The following is a 27,167-nucleotide window of genomic DNA, read 5'->3' on the forward strand; positions in this document are numbered from 1 at the left end:
GGTATGATTGTGAGTGAAAATGGTTGTCGGTCTATGTGTGCCCTGCGATTGGCTGGCAACTAGGGCTAAGTTTATTTGGGGTAAATGGGTGGCGACAACACATGAAATAAAATTAGCCTACCTGTGGTCTTCAGTGTTTTTGTGTTTTGGAAAATAGTCCCCCAACAACCCTGGTCAACTACCCTTTCATGAAAGTGTTCAATTATCCTTCTTTTTCACACACTTTACAGAAAAAAAAACATGTTGTTGTCCTCAAAGTGTTGAAGGCAGGGGAATTTACAAAAACAAATTTGGACTTGATGTGACGACTCGTTTCCCCGATTAAAAATGGAGTTGTAACAGTGCTCAACTTAATCTACATAATAAATATTCAATATACATAAACTACTACTCTACTAATACCACTAATAATAATTAATAGGAATAATAGTAATAATTGTAAGGAGAAGCAGTATAAGAAAGATAAATTTATATCGTCTAATATTCTTTTCTAATTAAAAAATAGACTTCTTTAAACTTTCACTGTCCTCATGTTGGCTGTCTGCTTTTGCACCAATGGGTTGTCTCGATGTGTTTTTTTTTCTTTAACCTCGATTTCTCCACATAAGGCAACTGAGAACACATTCTCATTTACAATGCCAATCTGGCAAATCGAAATATGTAAACTACCTTGTGATATAGGTTATGTTCATAATGCAGGTCAATTCTGATTTTTTTTGCCCAATGTGTCATGTGTCTGACCTAGTCCTCTTTAATATGTGGATATAAACAGGATATGCATCCGATGCAACTGCAGTCTGGACACTCAGGTCTCGCATTCATCCGATCTCCACATCATCAAAAGGTGACAAATATCATGGCTGTTTGACAAAACACACTGGAACTAATTGTCATCGTAGTCGGATAAGCAGAAAACAGTGGTGATTAAATGGGTGGAGCGGTCAGCTCAAGCACGAAATCCTGTAGGGTGGGAGTGGTGGTATGCATGGTGAACAGGAAGTGACAATTGAACTGGGTCTTGCCAAGGAGTTTTTCATAGACAAACACGGATGAGTGAATATGTCTACGGGAGAAGAGAGGACCAACTAACCAGGGAGTTTAGTTCAGTGGCAACTGTGAAGGGAGCACAGGTGACAAATTGGATGGCAAAGTGGTACACTATGTTTACCTTGTGGAGAAGAGTGTTTGAAGCAGATCTATTTGGCATTGTGCCTTTCTGTTGAAAGGTAACAGCATCCAACTATTGAATATAACTATTACACGATCACAGGTTATCACAGATTTTGCAAAGGGGTCTTTTTTCTGTCAGATGACATCCCAGAAGCTTAATGCATAGAGAGTAGAAAGTGTTGTGCTACATGACTCTTCCACCGTAAGTGCTTAATATGCAGCCATTCCTATAGTCCAGGGATGTCAAACTCACTTTTGGAGTGGGCCACATAGTAGATACGGTTTCCCTGAGCGCGCCATTATGACTGTGAATTTTGTGAAACCGTATGATCTCCTTCACATATTACATATACAGTGCACAACAAATTGGTGGATAACTAGTTTTGAAATAAGAAGTCAAGAATAATCGTTTGTTCTACCATTGTGCACATTAATGTATAAATACGTAATGAGATAATGCTTGCAATATCTCTGTGTAATGATGGATTACATATGATAATATTACATTTGGGTTCAGACTCAAGCAAGCATCATGGAAAACTTGACATGCTTGATTTGCTCTCGCGGGCCACACAAAATTATATGGCGGGCCAGATCTGGCCCCCGGGCCTTGCGTTTCACACCTGTGCTACACTCCCTTCACAAAAAAAATTGGATTTTAGGTTTGAACTCTTTATATTTTTCCCCCGGATGAGTCACTTTGGGGCTCTTGCACAGTCTGTCTGTGTATCTTTGGCACAAAGACAAGTCCGGGTATGCATATGCTGACTGACTCAACCATAACACATAAAGGAATAATCGTTTGGGTGGCTCCAAAAAGGCGATTGATTTTGCTTTGCTGTGAACATCTGCCCCTCCAAGGTCTTTGCACCACCCGTCTGAGGAATAAGAGCATCACTCATTGCAGCCTTTTCCAGGTAGAATAATGCTAACTTTTCATTAACTATTGATGTGCAGACAGACGCACAGATAGACCCCCCTCCCAATAATAAAAAGAAGCATATAAAATACTTTCCACTTTAGACTAATTTAAAACGTATTAAACATTCTTTGAACAATATTGCAACTACAGTACTCAGTTTGAGCTCACATTCCATTTGACAAATCTCGGCATTGTTTTAGCTGTATTACAAATAACTAGGCAACGCCGTCATATTCATTTAATCAATTTTCTGTCTGCATAAATTCATCAGTACTAAGACATGTATTGCTTATGATCGGAGCGACGCAGACAGTCAATCACTGTGAATCTAATGCTGTATTTAAATTGCTGGAATAAAAAGCAAATACGCAGCTTGTAGCTCGCCAGAATAATACTGCATTCACGGAACCCTCGCTTTGGTAATTTAATTAATTTCGTGATCAGAAACATTGCCCGGAAAATATTTGTATACAATGTTTGACTTCGCATACTCTGAATATGTTGCTGTATTGTAATTGATGCTATTTGACTCCAGAAGATGGGGCTGCTGGTTGAGTTTTCCAATGCGTGGTCGACCCACCCACCTTTTCAACCCGCGATCAGCTTTGAACGTAGGAAAGACCGAATTTTGACAGGAAATTAGCCTTTTTGACTTCAAAGTAAAAGCTTTCCCCAGGGAATTATTAGCTCATTTTTATTTTGAAAGAAGGCACTGGAAGTCATTTTGGTGTAATTCAATTCCTTTGACGGCACCGTGGACGAGATTTCCAAACAAGGAATGCGGCTGTTGCTGCAAGCAGGCAGAGAAAAAGCAGAGCTGCAAGTCCTCGGCGGCGGGTTCGGGGATGTGCGCAAGCCCACCTCAGATTCACTCCTCCGTCAAACCCACACCTTCACCTGGAAGATAGTAAAAAACTGTGCAGGCGAGATTTAGACACAGTTGAAATGTGGAAAAACAAAACTCACAGGAAGTACAACTAGCGGGTTATTTCTCTGTCAATTAAAGAAGATGGACGTTTGATTGAGGAACAGAACAAGAAAGCAACATACGAACACACTCGTTATTTTCCTTACATTTTTACGCACTGAGAGAACAAACGGAATCAACGGACATTCCCAACTCGTTGGGGTTTCACACATCTCAATATCAACAATTTAAACATTGGTGATTTTTGTTGACCTATCGAAGGACTTACTGGCACACTTTTTTGGGATTTGGTTGGTGTCCAGTGACAATATGCATCAAATGGAGAAGTGACTTGTTCAAGGTAAATTTTAATTTTAAAATGAAATGCATACCATTTTATTTGCCCGTTGTTCAGTTCACTGTGTGTTCTTGTGTTTAGACATTTGTGTCGGTGAATGTGTCTTAATTTTGGGAGGGCGGGGATATCAGTGGTTGGTGGCTGTGGACAATATTGACTAATGACAGAATGATTGCCACCTTGATTTACGCAGTTGTCGAGTTGTGATATACGCTGACTTGCAGTCAATGAGTTTCGCTTGTTAAATCCCCGCACACCGAAACCGAATGTGCCGTGGGTGCCGCTTTGGGCATTCGCAGTCTGCGGTCCAAAGATAAAGACGCCCGTTTCTCTCGAGTGATTTCGCCTTAATTGTCACATATAATTCACCCTGTTGCAATACAATGGACATTTTCTATTCACTTAATTTTGACGTTGTCTTGCAAAGATAACTTGTATAGTCACGAACTTTTAAGTGGCATTAATTATGCATTGATAATTTCAAGCAAATATACTTTCATAATTGTTTCGCATTTTGTTTAAAATAAATAAATACAAACGTACTTTAGTTTGGATGTTTTATTTGTTTTTTTATATTATTCATGTGGAAGTGTTTATTGGAGACACACCATGTGGTTCCCCCAGAAGTGACTTGTTTTATATGAGCATTACTCATTACAAAAAAATAGATAAATTACAAAAAAACCCAAACATTTTGTGGCATTTCCAAACATCCAACCTTATTTTTCATTGTCTTGAAATTCAATTGTCTGCATGTATATTTGATCCGTGTTTTGGTGATTAAATACAATTGAGCCATGTTGAAATTGTGCCAATTCCTTGGATTGCCTTTCATAAATAACCCTTATATAGGTGCAAACCTAAATAATGCTTTTAAAGAAATTCTCTGTTTTGAAAATTTCAAATATTATTCTATTTGTGGGGCATCATTATTCAATAAACGTACCAGCATAGCAAAGTCATGTAAATTTGTTAGTTTTGTCTTAAATTTTCCATATTATTCTTACAAAACATTAAAAACAAGCTCATATTTTTGACAAGACCCGCTGTTACATTATGCAATGCTCTGATCAAATTACGTGAATCATAATGATGCCTTTTGTAAGTGTGTGTGTGTGTGTGTGTGCGTGTGTGTGTGTGTGTGTGTGTATGTATGTATGCACAAATGGAAACAAAGTATCAGAAAGCAGTATAATAAAAGTGTACTGTGAGAAGAAAACATTCTAAATAATCCAAACTATGCTCATTATCAACTGTGTCAGATACGGTGAAGGCATTGATCAATAGAGGCGGTGTGTATATTTTGGATTATTGACAAACTATAGAGGTGAGAATGTTTTATATATTTGTTCATATTGACACTGTCAGTTTGGAACATTGAGGCAAGATTTACTTTGCCTATTTAGCAGAGCTAATGTGAAATTAAAATAGCTGTGACTCTAAATACAACATTGAGGGGAATCGTGAGTTATATAAGGCATCAGCACTTAAGACTGGAATTAAAATCAATATTTTGCCACGCTTTTTGAATGAGGCGGCTATTGCATGTTAAGTCATCTGGCCACAGAACAATAATTGACCAAAGTATATCACAGAAAAGATATGGCGATTCTGTCTGTGGCTGGCACGGTTGGCTTGTCAAGTCATAGGAATTACACAAGCCAGCAATAGATACGGGCTTTTGCAAAATCATTCATGCATTTTTTTTCCTTTTTTTTAAACCTAGATGTTCCTTCCATTGTCTGTTCTACTGTTGCCGTTCAAATACAAATATAGGCAACTGCCCTACCTCGTCTTCATCTGCTCATTCTCTAATCACACCCTTCAAAACAGGCCTGCAGTGTCAAAGGAGGAAACCTCATATTTGAATTTGTGGCTTCAGAGTGCAGGAGAGGGAGACACTGAACAGGAGAGATGTATAGATATGTGATGAGGAGACAGTGAGCAGGATGACAGAAGACTGAAGAAGGAACTGTAAATACAACAGACAGACCAGGCTATTGTGTGTCCTCTGAGAAGGACATGATATGACCAAGGTTTGAAATACTCAGTCAGCAATACGGACACCAATCCCTCAGAAACCCAAACCCTTTAAGGTCAAGATTACGAACAAAATGAATGTCCCTGATGGTTTTTCAACCTTACGGTTGAGCTAAATATATTTTCTTTGAGAAACTATGACACAATTCACCAGATTCAGTTCTAAAAATACAGGCTCCCGGAATATTGGACTGAATTAAAAGCTTGAAAGTGGTACCAAAGAACTCCTGCCCCATATGACAAACAAATACTCTTTAGAGTGGTTTACATCTATAACATTCACAAGACTGACTTTTGTGTTGCACTGTTGCCATTTGGGGAGTTAACATATTATAAAAACTTGATGAATCTGATCGGATGCTCTGGTGGTACTCGTCACATTATATTCAAATCGACGATATTGATACACATTATGGTTGGAGTGTTTGGACAAACGCATTGCAGAATGCAATGTGCCAGTTTTATTAAAGTGAGCACACAGTCAAATATATGAGTAGTTTTGCACCCGCATGTGCTCTATTCTCTGCATCCAGAAAAATGAAGCAGCAGTGGTAATGTAAGTGTAATTTTGCAGCTCGGCGATGAAGTAGCGTTTCTAACCATAAACAATGCTTTGCTATTTTATCGGAGCTTGACAATTCTTTCAGTTTCGAAATAAAATTCAAGATTGGTGCCCAAAACAGCTCCACCTTGTTGTCATGGTAATGAGCCCAACTTATAAGAGCACACCTATCATTAGGGGGGTGGCTCATTTTCATGAGACAGGAACACACCAAAAATAAAACGAAACAAATAATGGCTGTTGTTTCGTCATGGGTGCATAGCGTGCAATCATTTCCATTTCGACTGAAGCATGTTAGCATAATATTGTATAAGGAAACCTGGGAAATTTATAGGTGAACAATATATCAACAATACATAAAAATGTATTGTTGAGCAATTATAATTATGCTGGTGTAATATTTAGATTCGGATTGCCCCCCCCCCCCCAAAATTGTGTGTGCATTAATGTCAGCCAGGCTTTCAGCAAAATTTTTATTATTATTTTTCCTGTTTTAACTGAGCATGTGAAGCAAAAAGAAACACAATCCAAATTCTGCCTGCCTTGATGGAATGAAAACAGACATGGCAAGCATCAATTTACCAGAAAACATTTAATCAACAATCCCCCCCACCCCCTCAAAAAGGGAACATTTGTGTGTCAGAGTATCCAAATGTGTTTCCTGTTGTCTTTATACACTGACAAAAAAACTCGGCTTATTTATTTATGATTGCTCATTTCCGAGATCTAAGACCTTTTCTATGTACACAAAATTCCCATTTCTGCTCTCAAATCTAAGTCTGTGATGGTGAGCACATCTACCTCATGTGTGACATATCAAGTTGCTGATTAGGCTGCATGATTATTGCCCAGGTATGCCTTAGGCTGCCCATGTTGAAAGGCCGCTATAAAATGTAGTTTTACAGTTGTGGGTGGTGAACCACACAGTATCTGATCTAATCGCCATTTGCCTCATTCCGTGCAATACATTCATTGTACAATTGCGCTTGAGGGTGCCAACAATAAAAGTCCACTCTGAGAGCTGCAGTTTTCATTTTCGAGGAGTTGTGTATAGATAGATCCTTGGAACACGGGGTCATGCGTTGTCAGGCTGCACCATGTGGTGATGGTTGTGGATGAATGGCTCAACTGATTAACTCGTGGCAAATGCAGGTGGCAAATGGTGGTCAAACCTGATACTGACTTGTTTCGCGACCCCTCAGACGTTCCCAATAGAGATAAACCGCACGTTTTTGAGTGGCCTTTTATTTTTGGTGGTCTATCACCTCTGCAATAAATGCCTTGCATTGCACCACATGAGGAAACTGGAGCTTGCACCATATTGTGAATTTTACGAATGGAACCGCGTGCACATCTGCGGTCCCCGTGCAAGTCTAAAGCGACCAGCGTGCGCACAATGTGGAAATATTACAAAACTGAAGAAGAGATTGACTTTTAGTACACACCCACACAACAGCGCCCGGGCTGGTGGGATCATGACAACATATGCTCTTGCACGAATGCAACCAGATAAAATTCGTACTCGCGATTGCTAAGAAATAGCTAGCATTTGCGGCCAATTTCGTTGCTGCCTAAATATATTTGTGTATATATATATATATATATATATATATATACACACTGTATGTATGTATATGTGTATATACGGAATATGTATAGTGATTCTTAACCTTTCACCAGTTCATACGTGCATATAAACTGGTTAAAAGTTAAGAATCACTATACATATCCCGTATATACACATATACAAAAATACGATTTTTTAAACAAATTCAAGACAAAAAATGCATTTGTTAGAGATTTAAAAAAAACTGTATACATATAAAGTATAACTGTTTAAATTGTATTTAAGACATTGTTGCATACTTCGTTTTTCTCAAGTTTGCTTTGAACACAGCAGTCAGGCTATATTGATTCTGTTGGTCCTTCTTGCGCGGAAGTCTCTCTACGGTTTTGTGTCGACATCATTTCGGATGACTACACTTGGTTCGATGACAACACTGGAGACGTTTTATTTTCAGTGTTCGCTAGGTCGCTAACTCTGCACCGCTGAACTCGCGCACCCAGCGCACCGTCACTGTCAGACGAACACAGAGAAGCTCCACCCGCTTTATTTATATGGACACGGAACACTGTAACCTTCTACACAAAATGGTTCCAAACAAGTAACAATCGCGTCAGTGGCATACATCGTATTCGACAGGCTACCTGCTCTTTATTCACCAGAGGCTCATCAACCTAGTCTCTTATTTATCTCCCGAAACAGTGTCTTCTCCCGCTTGGTGTTCCTTAGCCTTCTCAGCTACGTTCAATCTCTGTACACAGCTTGTAATGGAGGCGCTCGCTGGCAATCCGTAGTGGAATCGTTAGACGGAATCCAAATGATTTCAGCTTGAGTCGAGCTGTGGACAATGTTGACAGGCTTGCATGCAGGAGTCATACATTTAGCTACGGCTTCAGAAAATTTCTTCTTCGTGGTGTCATCCATTTTCTTTGCTTTGAAATGATCCATAGCTGTCTTTCTGAGACGAGAGGACGGAGCACTCACGTGTGCTTGGCCATTAAGTGGTATTTCAGACTCGATGTTCTATGATGATAGCTCAGTTTACGACTGCAAAACATACAGGTAACTTTGGTCTTGTCAGTGGAACAATCTGGCAACTTTTTAAAAGTAAACTTTCCATTCATAAACTCTTCAAGTATCCGTTTTCTGTCTCGTGCTGCCGTGGCTGGCAAAACAAACGTGCGTGGACCTGTGCAGCACACTTGTTTTGTTTCTGGTTTATTTATAGAACAACGTAACATACGCTGTGACGTGGGCCATGTTAATCTCGCGAGAAAAAATGTAATCCTGTTAAAATTCATTTAAATTAATGTCAATAAAAACGCGCTAAACTGACAGCTCTAATATATATATATATATATATATACACATATCTCCAAAGGTGTAACAAATGGTGATAGAAAATCAGTACATTTATGCAAAATATACTACATGTTTTATAATAGACCATATAGAAAAAGACAACAGTGCAATTTCATTTTACGATAACACCCTACCTATTTTTTTTAGCCTTGCGCGTCTTCAAATCTGAACCTCTACTTGCAATTTAATCTTGCTCTCTTTCATACTCTGCCCGGCATAATCTCTCCCCTCTTATCTCAGTTTGACACTGTTTTACATTTCTCCACTTTTTTCTTATCTTCTCAGTTCTGTTCAACTCAGTCAACTCTGCCTCACTTTCACCAGCTGTCTCCAACCTCTCGTGTGATTATTTCTCAAATGTCGTCTCCTCTCCTCTTCTTCTAAACTGGAACATTCTGGCCCACCTCTGTTAATCCGTTCATGCCTTTTCCTGTCTTCTCCGATCCTGCCGTGCTGTACTGAGTCATATGTCGGGATGAAACTCTTGCTATGATACTTTCTGCCACTGTCCATTGCTAATACTTTAGCAGCACCACATTTGTCTCCATAACTGGATCCACACCATCCCGTTTCTAAGATCTTGTTACTTTGGATTTTTGATTACGGTATGTAATTTTAACCTCAGCATCGACAATATAATATGTTTAGCTATTGAGTTTAATCATGTTCAAGACTTATGTAGAAAAATCCTCATCTATGTGGGGAAAGCCGACAGTCTTGAGTAATGGCATGATACCAAAATTTGGAAATTGGTACTATACCTACATATTTAACAATATTACGGTAACAACTTAAAAATACAAAAAAATAAAATTATAAAAAACAGTGGAATAATATCCGCTCTTAAACTCGTAGTGGATAGCTGTAGAACATGGCTTGCAAACAGACATTCCCCTTGTGTCCATTCGGTGCGTCCTACCTTTTGGACGTGTTGACAAAATAAGTCCAGGCAAGACTGCAAGGATCTTGTTTCTTCACAAGGAGTTTAATGTTTGCAAGACTGTGAGAGTTTGCAGCGGCATACGGCCGTGTCGCTGTACGCTTGGAACTATGAGGTTGCACCTCTTTTGACATAGAGATATGACAAGGGAGATATGCTTTTTACATTTTTTTTCTCTCACTGCATGACAAACTTTGGTCTGGGCTCAATACAGTCAAATACCACAACATTATCATCTTTGACCACTGTCCTGTGCTGACAAAGAAAAACGTTTAAATATTTAGAGGCTCAGGTTAAACCTTTTTTTTTTTTTTAGATTAATGACAGCGATAGCCTTTCACCCAATTATTTTATGGGAGATCTTCAACCCTCTCAGGGACAGTGGTTACTACAGTTGGCACCTTCTCATGTTATCAGGTTACAGGGTGTATGAAAGGGTTAAAGCATATGTGAGAAGTTGTATTATTTATTTTCAATGGACACAGTAGAAATATAACTAATTAGAAAGAGCACATTTCAAAAAACAATTCATCTTTTTGCTTTGGAAGAGGAAAGTTGTACCAACCTTTAAAGCTTGGATATCATTAGTGCCCTCCGCCTGGACAGGATTCTATATGTCCTCAATGAGAGAGTGGAAGGACTTGAAAATATTTGGAGATTCATGATTTCATTCATGGAAAGAATAGATGGTTAAAACACCGGTTGCGGTTTACGGATTCTGAGGAGCACTTCTCTTGGGGGTGTGGTGGGGTGTTTGATTTATTTTATTTATATTTAAATGTATGAGTTATTATCTCGTTATGTTGCCGGTCTGTTTTACATTTTGGATTGCGTAGCCAGCGGTATTTTTGAAAAATGAGGCACTATGTCTGTTTTAATATATGTATTCATACTGTGTTCTGTCTCCCAAGAAAAATCTTTTTGAAACATTTGCGACACCAGTATTCATGTATTCGATGCGTGCCTTTCAGGGCGTGGCCAAGTGAGTCACATCCTGTGCCGGAGTCAGCGTGTGGCCTTGAGTTATGGCTGCAACAGTTCCTATGTGAGTGTTTTCACTTTGCGTGTTTTACCATTTGTCCTGTTCAATAAATGGCTGGATATCCGTTGGTGCTTGTGTTTGTCTTTGCACACATGATGGGATTGGAGAAGTTGATTTGAAGCTCACCGATATCTCAGGTGTTTGCTCGCAACATAAAAGAAAAGCAAAACCAATTGACATAACTCGAAAAATTTGTAACTAGGGCCACTCATAAGTCAAGTCGAGATCAGGAATGACATACGTGCCAAACAAATGTACCTGTAAATGACTTGCTGCGTCGACCCCTTCACATTTGCAGACTGGTGAAGCAAGACAAAAGACATTTCAAGCTTATCGGTCCAGTAAAACGAACCTTCATCGAGTATGGGGGGGATTTGATGAGCATGCGGCTGTTTGCTCTCTCTGGGCGGGGGTGTATCATTGATTATTTACTCTGAGGGAGCATGGGTGATTGTTGAGGATTCACCGTAATAGTGGCTGGCACTGGGTAATTGTGCCTTAAAGGCATGTCATGTTTTTTCACTTCAACGTTGAGGAATCGCCACACAGGCATTTAAATTGAGTACCTCGACAGCTCCTGTGGAGAGAAACATGAACTGCCATCTCCAAAGAAACATTTAATTCCATCCTCCGAGCAGTAATTTCAAGTATGGTCAATGGAAATGTTGAGTGCTGGTGTCAGCCTTTTCGCCATACGAACTGTTGATGTATTTGTCAACACTGTCACCGATGTCTAATTTTCACTGGTCTTATTATACAATACTCTTGAACAATGCCTTCAGATCCTAGTTAGGAATCTTGTGGATTGTTGATCATTTCAATGTATTCCTTTCAATGATCATGAGCAAGTTAAATCAATTTTATTATTTGTATTGATTTAATTATTGTTGGTCAATAATTGCACAGGTGCCTTTTATGCACCCATAAACTGTATAGGTGGTGCTTGATTGCTTAATGATTGTGAAAGATGCTTTACAGTGACTATATATAATTTTTTATGGCTTTATTAATTTTCATACTCAGGCTGCCACAAAGACGGCTGTAAAATACACCATTAGAAACGTGTTTTACTTCTGTGTATTGTCTGCACTCTTCCCTCGAACTAGCAATTAACTTTTACCTTTATTTTTTTAAAACCACATTTTACTTCATTGTGTAGTTTGTCAATATATAAAAGCATAGCAATGTTGTCTTGTGCTTTCTTGTCTCTTCCACGCTCCAGTTTGTTTGCTCACCGCGTTGCTTGTGTGTAGCTTTTACCTTGAAGGAGGTTCTTAAGGCACGGCTCTTTGGGCTCCCAAGTAGCTCCTCAATATTGAGTGCCTGTAACCTGATTTTCCGCTTCTGCAAAGTGTAGATGCCGCCACACATCTTGACCAATCAAATGCAGCTTTAACAGACAAAAACAAAAACAGCTAATAACCTCCCAATCGGGATCAATTCTCCTGCCTCTAAGAATCGGATCATTCAAGACCGGCATATTTCTATGAAAATTCCACAGCATCTAATGATGGTCAGTGAGCTGACGAGCTAGACCGTCAACTGCTTTTTAGTTTTTCGACTCCATCTCTCACTTGCAGTCCAAAGGTGTTAACTCTCTGCAGATGTGTGATCTGCAGACGTTAGGAAAACTTTGGCTAGCCATTGAAAATCTTGTCCAGTCCAATCAAAATAATTTGAGATCTATGCCTCTTCTGTTAGCAGAATTACTGCATCACCGCTTTCGAGGTACCAGCTCTCTGCTCCCTGTTGTAGAGATACTGTCACGGTGAGAAACACATCAGGCAGCGTGTGAAAATCAAAGCGTGTCTGACGTTCGCAGTGGCACTGTGCCCTTTTGCACATCTTTGTTGTGCCATTATTCATTGTGTAGCTCTGTCACTGTCTTCGTCACTCTCACGTTTCTGTTGTTAATCACTTATTGCACTATTGAACACTTTATATTGTTTTATAATTCGCTGTAGTTCATTCAGATGCACTTATGTCCTGAATGTATTTTGTTATTTTTTTAAAGTCGGCAAAAGGACATGTGTGGCCTTGACAAAATGTCCAGATGAGGCATTGACATAACATTTTGCACAAATTACAAAGATAAACTGAACTGATGCAGATCAAATCAATCAAACCATTGAGTCTTTTGTGGGAATAAGAGTCACTTGCAATCTTCAAACCCCAGGTGGCAGCCATAAATTCCCCCCATTGATTTGTAGTGCATATGGATTTCCCCTGCCTTGAAGCCCTGACTAAAATAAGCTTTGTTTGGCAGCTGATGCACTTGTAAATCTGCCTGTGACATTTTGATAGTGGATGACACACAGAGGGGAGAGCAAATATCATTACAATGGGAAAGGATTAAAATATGTCACTCAAAGTGACTTTTATTGACATGACCAGTGTTCCAAGCCAACACTGTCAGAACGCTCACAAAGAGGTTCAGTGGGAAGTGGAGATAAGAAAATCGGATGTTTTCATTTAAAGGAAATACTGTATTTAAGGTGCTGTGCTGGGGAGGTCTCGGTCTGTGTGGATGTCTCCAGTAAACGGAGTGGAAAATATTTTAGCCGTCAAGGCCAAGTGTGGGAAGCCGGTCCCCCTTTGCATGGCAATGACAGGAAAGGCGGATAGTCTGTGTCAATGGGACCCTTCAACACCAACACACACGCACACCAGCTGAATAATGATCAAAAAAACGGTGCAAGTCAGTACTTCCTTGTTCTCAAGAGTCAACTCTAATGCTGGGACACCAGCCGCTAAATTGATAAAAAGGCCCCCCTGACCCTCCCTGTACTTGTCTATCAACACCCTCAAAAAAAAAACAACAACAACACAACATATCTGTGATACTCTTCCTTGTCAGGGAACAACACAGAATACACAAATACCATACTCACTTCAGTCCTGAGTCTAGCCTCTTCTACTCGTTCCCATAACTTCCTTCATTCCTTCCTTTCTCTTTATTCGTTTAGTGTTCCCACGACGCTGCGTGTCTCCCTTGTTTATAGGCACACATTTCCTCTTCCTCAAGTATCTTTTCATCTTCCATAATTATCCATCCATCCATCCATCCATTTTCGGATCCACTTTATCCTCATAAGGATCGCGGGGGGTGCTGTCTTCGGGCAGTAGGCGGGGGACACCCTGAACTGGTTGCCAGCCAATCACAGGGCACATCGATATGAACAACCATTTTCGCTCACACTCACACCCAGGGACAATTTAGAGTGTTCAATCAGCCTACCATGCATGTTTTTGGAATATGGGAGGAAACAAGAGTACCCGGAGAAAACCCACAGAGACATGGAGAGAACATGCAAACTCCACACGAGAAGGCCAGATCGAACCCACGACCTCTGCACGCACGCGAACCACTCGACAGTAGGGCCGCCCCTCTGTAATTATTTGAAGCAAAGTCAGGACCAGTTGTCATTCCATTGTTCATACTCTTCAATGACTTTCTAAAGTCCCCCCTTACTAACCATTGTGACTCCCTGCTCCCCAACACTCACCTCTTCAATTTTTCCTTGTCTCTCATTTTGCGCATATACCAACTCCTCAAAGTATTACTTCTATCCATCCAAAACACCAATCAACACATTTCCATTTCCATATTTTCTCTCTGTCTTTGCTTGGCTAAACTGAACAGATTTTATGTGTTTACGTGTTGATTATAATCGATTATATATAAAAGACATCAGTCTTTTGGATGCGCCTCCTGTCAAGCAAGAGCCTGTCTTGCCTCTGACAGCTGCAAAGCATCCTCAATTACTGTACATTCTTCTCTGCTCTGTCTTTGTCTTATTCATCCTCCTTATCACCCGAATCATCTTACACACCACTATCCTCTTCCATCTTCCCTCTACACTCTCCCTCACCACTGCCATGCAGTCAATGATGTGCTTGAGATTGCATTGCCTGCACGTGATGTAGTCCAACTTTGTGCTTCTACCTACAGTACATTCTTGTAGGTCACCCTAAGTTGCCCTGCCATCTGGAAGACAGTATTCACTTGGCCATTTTAAGCCTTTTGGCAAAGTCTACCAGCGTCTGTCCTTTAGTGCTGTCCTAGATACCAAAGCAGCTCTTTGTCACCTCTATTTCCTTCAACATGTCCATTAAAATATGCCCCTATCACTACATTCTCTGTCTGTGATGCTCTCAACTGCTTTGTCTAGCTCCTTCCAGAATCTCTCTTGCTCTTCTTGTTCACATGTTACCTGTGGGGCAGAACCATTTAGAACATTAAACATTAAGTTGTCGATTCCAGGCTTGAGCCTCATCACTCGATCTGACGCTCTTTTCGCCCTTGGCGCGTTCTAACCAAACTTTTCCTTGAGGAATAGCCCCACGCCGTTTCTCTTCCTATCTAAAACAAGGTAAAATGATTTGAACCCTGCGCCTTAGCTTCTAGCGCTATTGCCTTACACACAATCTATTGAACTTTCTTCTAATCATTCCATCAACCAAACGTCAAGCTTTTCCTGACATAAGACCACCATTTAAAGTCCCTACTGTCGATTTTCGGTTCTCTGGTTCCCTCTTCTCTCTCTGCTGATGGACACATTTTCCTTCTGTCCTTCATGTTTGACACTTTGGCGTCGTGTAGGTTAACATAGTCAAGGTAACGAGCTAGCATAGCTTATTGTTTTTGCCATCGACAAAACTTTACCTGTTTGGTGTTGTATTATTTGGAATATGCAATCAAATGAATACTGTATAGAACTAAGGTGATCAATTTACCTGATGACACAGTGAGAACGACAACTTTAGCAATGGTTTTCCAGGCCCATCGATGCAGCCGCTCACATAGAAAAATCTCCATTTATGTCTTGAGTACTGTACGACTTCTCATTTTTAATTCTGGTTCCTGATCGGAGTTAAATAACCCAGCCAAGAAAACTATTGGTGTATGAAAGGGCTGTGCCCGGCATACTGCTTGCAAATGAGCATGTAGGAAAATGATCCAATCAAAGACATTAGTGATAGATTGGGTGCATTATGACATTACAGTTGATAACCTATTTTGCATAAAATGCCAAATTAACTGATTTGGATCCACTCGATAAAATTGTTGTCGTCTAATATAAATACCTGTGCAAACATGTACATACACATAACCTTTTGCGCCCTTGAATGAACGTCTGACAACAACAACAAAAAATGCTCCATGCTCAAACACTCACGTTACACATACTTGCACATTTAAATTCTTAAGATGGCAGGATATGAGAATATCTTGGATTTGAGTGCAGTCTATCGCTCCAACGCATTTGGGGAAACCAGCAGCAGCATTAAAAAAAAAAAAAAAAAAAAAAGACATGTATGCAGTCTCTGCCCATGCAGCATTACATTGCGTTTGAAACATATCACAGCACACCTGAAAAACTGTTCTGCATGGTACACACTTCACAGGCAGCACAGAAGAGCAGGGCATAAAACGGCCAGCAAAACGGATGATAATTCCGTACGATGACTGCATGAGAATTTTAAATCAAGTACAATCAAATTATAAAAGTAGATGGGTGACACTCGCATCTCTGCAAAGGATATGTGGTAGGCTATATTGTACATGGCAGATAAATAAATTAGAGCTTTGATGAAACATATGGTGTAGAATGCAAACAAAATTAATATACCAGTTATCTCTAGATAACTGGTAATTTCCAACATTAATATACGGAAAGAAGTGTCATCAGTTCAGCAAGTGCTATCATATTCACATTTCCAGAAAACAACTAGTGAGGAAAAATCGGTTGTACTGTTGCATACTGGAATTACAATTTAATGCGATGAGTTTCATCGTAATTTTAATCCTTTTCTAACAGTGGAGACGGATAGATTTTCCAATTAACTCATTTAATCTGAATATGATCTAATTTGATTTGGTATCCGAAGCAATTGCCTTTCATATTAATGTGATTACGGCTAGAACAAGGCAGCTATTATACTGAGACTTATGGCAGCGTGGTGGAAAAAAGGACCATCGTTGCCATCAGTAACATCCCCACTGAGAGTTCTAGTATAAGGGAAGAGAGATAACACCCAAGCATACCCACAGGCACATGCATCAAAGCTCTATAATCTTGCTCTTCCTTTTCTAACTGTGGGATGAGCACCGCTAATATTGCAGCCATATTCAAAGCAAAATGATTCTGTCTGTCACGGTCATGAGCCCTTTAGCATCAATTCAAAACGTCTTGTTTGTGGAAACCCGAGGTTACAACTTTTGCATCCTTGTGAAAGTAGGTACAATTGCATTCAAATGATGGTGTTTTAATTGTGTGGTTATTCTGGTAACGATACAAAGATGATATATTGTGCTACGAAAGTTATGTTGACCGATCCAAACAAGACCATTACAGTTCACAAAAATGAACAAAATAACTAAAAGTAAAATGGAAAAAACATGCTTGTAAACGAAATAAAATAAAAATAATCGTTTTCAAAAAAGTGACAACCCACTGACGCTAAAATTGAAAAAGTTAAATTGACTGTTTTTAAAAAAATGCTAACTGAAACAATAATTTAAAACCTAGCCTAAACTAACTGTAATTTTGGCGAAATTGTTCTTAAATTTTCTCTGTAAAACAATGTGATACATGAGCTTTCAGTGTTGATTTTAAATTTATTTTGTCCAATTTTGCAACAGCTGTATCGAACAAAGTACATTGAAGAGTCATTTAGGAATTGTAGTTCTGTTACTGTGTGTTGCCTCGGAGCGGTGTCATCTTCTGTTTTTAGGCGGTGGACAAACAACTTTTGGTGCATTACCGTCCGCTTCTGAAATGGAGTGTGGGACTGGGTCTTTTTCACAACCCCCTATTTCACGCTCCTTTTTCCCCAAATAAAAATAAAATGTAAAACTTAACTCATAAGAACTGCTCTGTCTCTATTATTCAAAGCTACTTTCTGCGCTCTTAGCTCATGAATTAGTTGTGTACCTTTGAATACTATGGGCTCATCTCATGTCTCCTATTGTCACAGTTTCTAGCTCTTCTCTCCTCAAAACACTGAACGCGTCCTGGAAGTTGTTCTCTAGTCATCATATTCAGGAGCATTTCAATTGGCTTAAATGCACATCGAGGTGCGCGGGTCAGTGCATATTTAATTTAGGAGCATCTGATGTAGCCCGTGTCAATGCTCACCTCTTGATAAAACTGTTGCTTCAGGGTCCCGGGATTAACCTGCAAAAAGTTGCTCTTCAATATGAAGAAGTTGCTCTTCAAATGAAGTCATTGATTATCAATATTGCTTCTCAAAGAAAAAAAATGTAATTTCAGGCCTTAGTGTATGTGTGTGTGTGTGTGTGTGTGTGTGTGTGTGGGGGTGTAACCTTGTGAGATGATGATATCTGAGTTGACGCTGCATATTAGAAAGGCTTTGACATTTACCATGGTAAACAATTTCATTCGGACAGAGAGACAACTCTAGCTCTTTGATGTTGTTGACTTGCATGACATTGCAGGTTTTGATGGTGCTGAAACAGTGATTAGCAGAGCTGCAACAGATGCACTTCAAAGATTCATTGTTGATTCACATTTCAGAAGGAGTTTCTGAAATGTGAATCAACAATGAATACAGGCTCTGGCCTGGAAAAGAGAAGGACTCTTGTTTAGAACAAGTATTCCAATTTATTTTCAATAACAAGGGACTGACGTTCAATGAAATATATTACAATTATGCAAGGTGGCATCCATCCATCCATCCATTTTCTGTACTGGCTGTCCCTTTCTACCACAGAAAACTGCACACACTGGACTGATCACCATTTAATTGCATGGCACATATAGCAAAAACACACTCGCATTCTATATAGACAGTATAAAGTCTTCGATTAGCCGAACATGCATGTTTTGTAGACGTGAGAGGAAACCCAAGTGCCTGTGAAGCAAACTGTGCTGCCTGCAATGTGGCAGCCACCATAAATAACTTGTGGCAGTCACAAGTCGCAAGAATTAAATGACCCGCTGCAGTTGCAACCCTGGGCTCTGACTCTGGATTATTTTGAGCGATTTCAGTTATTTCTATTCAACAATGTGGGGGTTATCATTAATTACTGCCGCAGGAATATAAGACTGATATTACACATCCAGGGTGTGTTTTGTGTGTGTGTGGGTGGGGGGGTGTTTGGGGGCATGACCACTTCATACAACTCCACTGCCCTTTTTTTGAAACTTTTTTTTCATAGGAGAATTTGTGGGGAAAATGGATTGTCTTTTTTTTGTAGAGAATGTGTGCATTCATGCACCAGATTTAGCAGAAAGATAATTATTATCTGTAGTCCATTTAACATGAGAGTTTTCTCTTGGCTAATTGCCTTTAATTTCATGTCACTTTCAATTTTTAAGGAAACGCACAGCATTAAACTATCCAGCTTCATCCGGATATAAAATTACCTGTGTCAGGATATACATTTTTGTCTATATTCCCCACATCTGCTTTGAATAATTACATGGGAAAACTGTTATGCGGCTTAAATTCCGGACAGTTTAGTGGGGATTCTGGTCCTTCTCAGGAGGAAGAAGTAGTGCACCATGAAACCAGGTGTCAAACTCTGATCCTCGAGGGACATTATCCTGCAGCTTTCCAGCCTCTCCCCGCTGCAACTCATCTGATTCAAATGATAGCTCCTTCAGAGCTTGCTGATGAGTTGATCTTTTAAATCAGGTGGTCTGCAGCAGTGATTAATGCTGTGAGATGAGTTACTGCTGACCTTAACGTGGACATTGTTTGTCGATGGGGAGAAAACCTCCTCAATTCCACCGACATGCCTTCCCATGAGGAAGCAGAGTCTGGATGTCTGAGGTGGGCTCTCCTATCTCCCTTGGTGGTGGATGAGATCCGCCCACGGTTCCGAAAGGTTCTGGATGTTGCATGGCTGGCCTGGTTGGGATGCCTCTTCAACATTGTGTGGACCTTTTGTTTGTTTGTTTGTTTATTGAACATAAAACATATACAGTAATAATTTGACAGAAAATAAGGTAGATAAAAAAAGTAAAAAGAAAGAAATCAGTCTTCATTCAACACAGTTATTATGTTCAAGGGAGTAGGTTGAAGTAAAAAACTTATCTAGTCCTACCCCGTTATGTGTTTATATCTACTAAATCATTTTTATATCAATCAGAAAAGAAAAAGTAAGAAGAAGTCTCCATTAAGGCTCGTACTTTACCCTTAACCGTGATATTTTTACAACTTTTGGTTTGTATCGGGATTATATACATCCTCACCCTGGCACTCTTGTGTCAATTTTCTCTTGTATTCATAATGGTTATTTCAATACCTTTCTCTATTTATCAACTTAGTTCTGATTTATCATTATATTTAATGTTTAGAATTTATCATTTTAGCTCTGATTGATGTAGGTTGTTTGTACTATTTTTTTGAATTTGTTTTTGAACTCAGCAAGCGATTTACTCATTTTTAGGTCCGTTTCGAGATTATTCCACAGATTAACACCTTTGCTAGATACACTTCTTTGCTTGATGTTTGTTCTTGTTTTGAGTTTTTTGAATAAGTTGGTACCTCTTAATTCATAGTTGCTTACTCGAATTTCGAAAAACTTCTGAATGTTTTGGCAGAGCAGGTTATTGTGTGCTTTGTACATTAATTGGGCGATTTTAAAGTCAACCAGGTCATAAAATGTCATCGTATTTAATTTGATAAATAGTGGATTTGTGGGTTCCGTATATTTTGATCTATTAATAATTCGAATTGCTTTTTTTTGTAGTTTGAGAATAGGGAGTGTGTTTGTTTTGCAGGCATTTCCCCATATTTCCACACAGTAGGTCATATAGTGTAATAATAATGAAGTGTATAATGTGTACAAAGATCTCTTATTTAGCACTTCCTTGGTTTTGTAGAGGATCCCTACGGTCTTGGCTATTTTTCTTTTTACGTTATCGATATGTGGTTTCCAACATAGTTTTGAGTCTATTACTAATCCGAGAAACTTGGTTTCATACGCTCTTTCTATTTCAATTGAGTTTACCATAATTTTAGCTTGGTGTTTGATTGGGGACAGTGCCTCTAAATTTGCAGGCGGGGGTAAGAATTTTTATTATGACAAAAACTGAGACTGTGACAATTAGCAGATCAGTGTTTATTATATCCATCCATCTTCTACCACATATCCGGGGCCGGGTCGCGGGGGAACATCTTTAGCAGGGAAGCCCAGACTTCCTTCTCCCTAGCTACTTCTTCCAGGTCTCCCCGGGGGATCCTGAGGCGTTCACAGGCCAGCTGGGTGACATAGTCTCTCCAGCGTGTCCTGGGTGTTCCTCGGGGTCTCCTCCCGGTGGGACATGCCCAGAACACCTCACCAGGGAGGCGTTCAGGAGGCATCCGAATCAAATGCCCAAGCCACCTCATCTGGCTCCTCTCGATGTGGAGGAGAAGCGGCTCGACTCTGAGCCTCTCCCGGATGACCGAGCTTCTCACCTTATCTTTAAGGGAGAGCCCGGACACCCTGCGGAGAAAACTCATTTCGGCCGCTTGTATCCGGGATCTCGTTCTTTCGGTCACGACCCATAGCTCGTGACCATAGATGAGGGTTGGAACGTAGATCGACTGGTAAATTGAGAGCTTCACCCTTTGGCTCAGCTCCTTCTTCACCACGACAGACTGACACAACGTCCGCATCACAGCAGAAGCTGCACCGATCCGCCTGTCGATCTCTCGGTCCCTCCAGTGCTCACTCGTGAACAAGACCCCCAAGATACTTAAACTCCTCCACTTGGGGCAAGATCTCCCCCCCCCCCCCCCCCGACCCGGAGGGGGCACTCTACCCTTTTCCGACTGAGGACCATGTTTTCAGATTTGGAGGTGCTGATTTTCATCCCAACTGCTTCACACTCGGCTGCGAAACACTCCAGTGAGAGGTGTAGAGCCCTGTTTGAAGGAGCCAACAGCACCACATCATCTGCAAAAAGCAGGGATGCAATACTGAGGCCACCAAAACGGACCCCGTCAACGCTTCGGCTGCGCCTAGAAATCCTGTCCATAAAGGTTATGAACACAATCTGCGACAAAGGGCAGCCTTGGCAGAGACTTACCCTCACTGGAAACGATTCCGACTTACTGCCGGCAATGCGAACCAAACTCTGACATCGGTGGTATAGTGACCGAAATGTCCGTATCAAAGGGTTCGGTACCCCATACCCACGACGCACCCCCCACAGAACTCCCCGAAGGACACAGTCAAATGCCTTCTCCAAGTCCACAAAACACGTGTAGACTGGTTGGGCGAATTCCCACATACCCTCGAGGACCCTGCTAAGGGTGTAGAACTGGTCCACTGTTCCACGGCCGGGACGAAAACCACAATGCTCCTCCTCAATCTGAGGCTCAACTTCCTGACGGACCCTCCTCTCCAGCACCCCTGAATAGACCTTACCAGGGAGGCTGAGGAGTGTGATTCCTCTGTAGTTGGAACACAGCCTCCGGTCCCCCTTTTTAAAAAGAGGGACTACCACCCCGGTCTGCCAATCCAGAGGCGCTCTCCCCGTTGACCATGCGATGCGGCAGAGGCGTGTCAACCAGGACAGCCCCACAACATCCAGAGCCTTGAGGAACTCTGGGCGGATCTCATCCACCCCTGGGGCCATGCCACCGAGGAGCTTTTTAACCACATCGGTGACTTCAACCACAGAGATAGGAGAGCCCACCTCAGGGACCTCAGACTCTGCTTCCTCCAAGGAAGACGTGTTGGTGGAGTTGAGGAGGTCTTCTAAGTACTCTGCCCACCGGTTCACAACGTCCCGAGTCGAAGTCAGCAGCGCCCCATGCCCACTGTACACAGTGTTCGTGGTGCACTGCTTCCCCCTCCAGAGACGTCGGATGGTGGACCAGAATTTCCTTGAAGCCGGAAGTCGGCTTCCATGGCCTCACGAACTCTTCCCACGCTCGGGTTTCTGCCTCTGCGACCACCTGGCAGGTTCACCTTCCACAAACCTGCGTTCCGCTTGGCCAGTCGACACCCGTCAGCTGCCTCTGGGGTCCCACAGGCCATAAAGGCTCGATAGGACTCCTTCAGCTTGACGGCATCCCTTACTGCTGGTGTCCACCAGCGAGTACGGGGGTTGCCGCCACGACAGGCACCAACCACCTTACGGCCACAACTCAGATTGGCCGCCTCAACAATAGAGGCACGGAACATGGTCCACTCGGACTCAATGTCCCCCGTCTCCCCCGGAACATGGGAAAAGCTTTGTCGGAGGTGGGAGTTGAAACTCATTCTGACAGGGGATCCCGCCAGACACTCTCAACAAACTCTCACAATACGTTTGGGCCTGCCAGGATGGACCGGCATTTTCCCCCACTATCGGAGCCTACTCACCACCAGGTGGTGATCAGTTGACAGCTCCGCCCGTCTCTTCACCCGAGTGTCCAAAACATGCGGCCGCAAATCCGATGATACAACCACAAAGTCGATCATCGAACTACGGCATAGGGCATATGTGTCAAACTCACTTCCTGGAGGGCCACTGTCCTGCATGTTTTCCAAGTCTCACTGTTGCAACACACCTGATTCAAATGATCAACTCATCAGCAAGCTCTGCGGAAGCCTGACACTAAACCTGTTCATTTGAATCAGGTGTGTTGCAACAGGGAGACTTGGAAAACATGCAGGACAGCGGCCCTCCATGACCTGAGTTTGACACCTATGGCCTAGAATGTCCTGGTGCCAAGTGCACATATGGACACCCTTGTGTTTGAACAAGGTGTTCGTTATGGACAGTCCGTGACGAGCACAGAAATCCAATAACAAAACACCACTCGAGTTCTGATCGGGGGGGCCGGTCCTCCCAATCACGCCCCTCCAGGTCTCACTGTCATTGTCCACGTGAGCATTGAAGTCCTCCAGTAGAACAAGGGAGTCCCCAGCAGGAGTACTCTCAAGCACACTATTCAAAGACTCCAAAAAGGCTCGGTATGCTGAGCTGCTGTTTGGTACATATGCACAAGGTCCCGCCCCCCCACCCGAAGGCGGAGGGAGGCAACCCTACCCCTTTGACCCCTCCCACGGGTGGTGAGACCATGAGAAGGGGGACCCACGTTGCCTCTTTGGGCTGAGCCCGGGGGGGCCACGTGCATGTAGGCCTGGCCACCAGGCGCTCGCCAACGAGCCCCACTTCCAGGCCTGGCTCCACAGGGGGGCCACGGTGACCCGCGTCCAGGCAAGGGAAACTGAATGCCATTGATTTTATTTATCATAAGGGGCTTGTGAGCCGTGCTTTGTCTGGTCCCTCACCTAGGACCTGTTTGCCATGGGTGAACCTGCCAGGGGTATAAAGCCCCACACAACTTAGCTCCTAGGATCATTGGGACACACAAACCCCTCACCACGGTAAGGTGACGGCTCACGGTTTATTCTATGACATGCATTTTAAATGTTACATTTGTTCAGGGTAACAAGTGTTTAGAAGGGTGGCAATTGTATGGGGGTGTTTGTGATGGCTCACTCGAGGCGTAAATCAACTTGGAGTAAAATATGTACCGGTATATTTTTAAAATCGTTTAAAAGGGTCAACATTTACCTTGCTTAAATTCCCTTGATGGCTTGGAACGTATCACCCGTGAAAAGTGAGGGAACACAATAGAGCATTTGGAAAATGTATTTTCGACCTTGAACAAATCTTTTTTCCCAAAATCTTTTTCATGAACCCATTCGAGTGATTCAATAACTGCCTTTCCCATCGCTAATAAGAAGTGATATTCTTGGTGACTATCATTTTCTCATCAGCGTTCCCTTTCAGTTTTTCTCCTTGTGTGCATTTCTGTCGAAGGGACAGTTGGATTTTTGTGATTGGGCCATTGTTGGATTTTCTCACAGAACAGGCTTGATTGGCATGTTTACACAGATTGGTCCATCTATGCTCCTGGCTAATTCAACACCTTTGTTCATTTAATTGGTTGCTATCTACCCATGGGAGAGAAGGAAGGATTAATTATACTGCATCTTTAGGATGCTATTCTTCAGACGACCACTGCAGAATGTCATCTTCCACTTCAGCTTCAAACATGTCCAAGGAACTCCTTATATTGTCCTATTATGTTGGCTTTATCAAATATTTAGTGTAGTCTTATCATTTGTCGCTAGATGTTACTTGGGTTATTTAGGTTGGTTATATATATATATATATATATATATATATATATATATATACACTGTATATATACTGTATATATAAATAAAGAAAGTATAACTACATATATTTAAATAGCTTTCTCATTTCAACCTTTTGAGCGTCAATTGCTATTGGCAACATTTGTAAATCACTTAAATGACCTTCTGGACTTCAAATGAATTATTAATTCATACCTGCATTCGACTTGATGAAATGTGACACGTGATGAATTGGTTTACAGCTTCCCTGACAATGTTTCAACCCGTTTGTAGTACCATTTCAAATTTTAATCATTGTTCCTGCAAGATTTACTGGAATGGTATTTGATGTGCAAGGCTCCTAAAAAGGGACAAAGAAGTGCAAGAGACAGAGAGTGAGAGAGAGAGACAGAGCAAGAACGCAGTAGGCGCGCCCCAAGTTTGCTGCGATTAGCTCCAGTCTACCCGCGACTCTAAGATCGTATTGGAAAAAAAAGAAAAAACAATGTGCTGGAGAACACAGATGATCATATGTTAAAAAGCCCAAATCATTCAATCAAAGGTGCAGGTAGCAAAAGTAATCAAATTAATGAGTATAATGTATCAAAATTATGATGATGAAACGTCAGTAGTTTTCAACGTCAAATAATCCCAAGCCATTTTTAGCATTATTTTTATGTGATGAATGTAAATATAGAAAAGTTTAGGATAAATGCTTTCCTGTCCAAAGTTTCATTCACATGTTGTTTCTTTTATTTTGCAGGTTGCTGGGAAATTACCCCGCCATCCGTCAATTTATGGATTTTTGAGCGCTACCATCACATTTTTTGCATCTCTTAAACCTCCTCGAACGACAATTCCTAAAGAGTCAGTCCAAACTGCAACATCATTCTGTTTATCTAAAACAATGTCGAACATTGCATCTCAATTTGCCAGTTGCCCGCCTCGAATGGTGATTCAGTATTTTTTTCCTCTGCTATTGATGGGGGCTTGGTGCCACTCATCCCCTTCAGGGTCCAAGTCAAACTCCTGTTCTACACTGGTTCAAAGCCGCTTTTTTGGCTTCTTTCGGTCATCATCAGTATTCCCCACTGTGCCTTGCTCCTGGACCCTGCAGAATCCTGATCCACGACACTACACCGTCTTCATCAAGATAACCAAACCTACCCAGGACTGCCCACTGTTACAGCTTCATATCTTCCAATACGACTCCTTCTTGGAGACCACACACTCCTACCTAGGAATTGACAGCTTTGACGAAGTTGTGAGGCTGTGTGACACCTCCTCACCAATGGCCTTCCTAGAGGCCGACAAGCAGTTTGTTCACATGAGAAAGGGTCCTCATCAGAAAGATGCAACCACTAAAAGTGACAGTGATGAGTTCAAAGTCGAGTACCTGGTTGTTGGAAAACGTAACCCCAGCATGGCAGCCTGTCAGATGCTTTGCCAGTGGCTGGAGGACTGCCTGGCCTCCAGCACATCAAGCAGGCCATGTGGCATTATGCAGATGCCGTGTTCGTGCTGGCATCCGCCGCCAAAGCACGGTGAGGGCAACAGCTGTTACTACAATGGAGTTTACCTGGAAAACTGTTTACCCAAAGTAAGAGAAACTGGAAAAAACATCAAAATAAATGGTGAGTATGAGCTGACATTTGAATTATTGTTTCTGTCCTACGTAAGGATAATCCTGATCTATTTCACGTCAACTTTTCAGCTATGTCACACAAGCAAGCAAACGAGAATGGTGTGTGTGGTTTGATTGTGTGTCTGTAATTTTATCACATTGATTTGGGGAGCTGCAGGGAATTAGGATATGCAGGAAAGAGAAGGGGAAGGAGGAACCGAAAATCCCTTATGCATGGTTTACAATTTCATCTGGTAGAAGAGAGCTCTGTGACCTTGCAAGGTCAATACTGTGTTTTGCGCTTGTTCGGTCCAAAGAGGGACACTCAATCAGCTTCTGGGAGAGCAGGAGACATGAAGGAGAAAAAAAAGGCTGATATCGGATAGTACAGTGTTTGGAGGTGGGAGGGGGGTGAGGTGGGGGGGGGTGGACTGGTGATGTAAACAAAGAGAGGACATTAGAAGGGGAACTAGAAAATGGAATCGGATAAGGGTCTGCGGATTGAAGTGTAATTGCCGGCTACTTGATCCTGCCTCCCTTCTGCAGACAGAATGCAGCCTGACATCCCTGTCCTG

General features: G+C 41.6%; 1 protein-coding gene across 9 annotated transcripts in view; it reads left to right on the plus strand.

Moving 5' to 3' along the window:
* Nucleotides 1–2,808: 2,808 nt before the first annotated feature.
* The window catches only part of adgrb1a (adhesion G protein-coupled receptor B1a), a 132,329-nt gene continuing 107,970 nt past the window's right edge, over nt 2,809–27,167 (plus strand). For 6 of the 9 annotated variants that reach the window (XM_052066409.1, XM_052066407.1, XM_052066405.1 and 3 more), the window contains exons 1-2: nt 2,811–3,360; nt 25,732–26,602. In XM_052066409.1, the coding sequence (XP_051922369.1) occupies nt 25,876–26,602 (727 nt within the window). In that variant the 5' untranslated portion in view covers nt 2,811–3,360; nt 25,732–25,875. Of the gene's footprint in view, nt 3,361–25,731; nt 26,603–27,167 lie in introns of all 9 variants that reach the window. The other 3 variants (XM_052066404.1, XM_052066402.1, XM_052066408.1) reach the window with 3 other exon arrangements.

This window comes from Hippocampus zosterae, chromosome 5, assembly GCF_025434085.1.
Source record: "Hippocampus zosterae strain Florida chromosome 5, ASM2543408v3, whole genome shotgun sequence".
Lineage (NCBI taxonomy): Eukaryota > Metazoa > Chordata > Actinopteri > Syngnathiformes > Syngnathidae > Hippocampus > Hippocampus zosterae.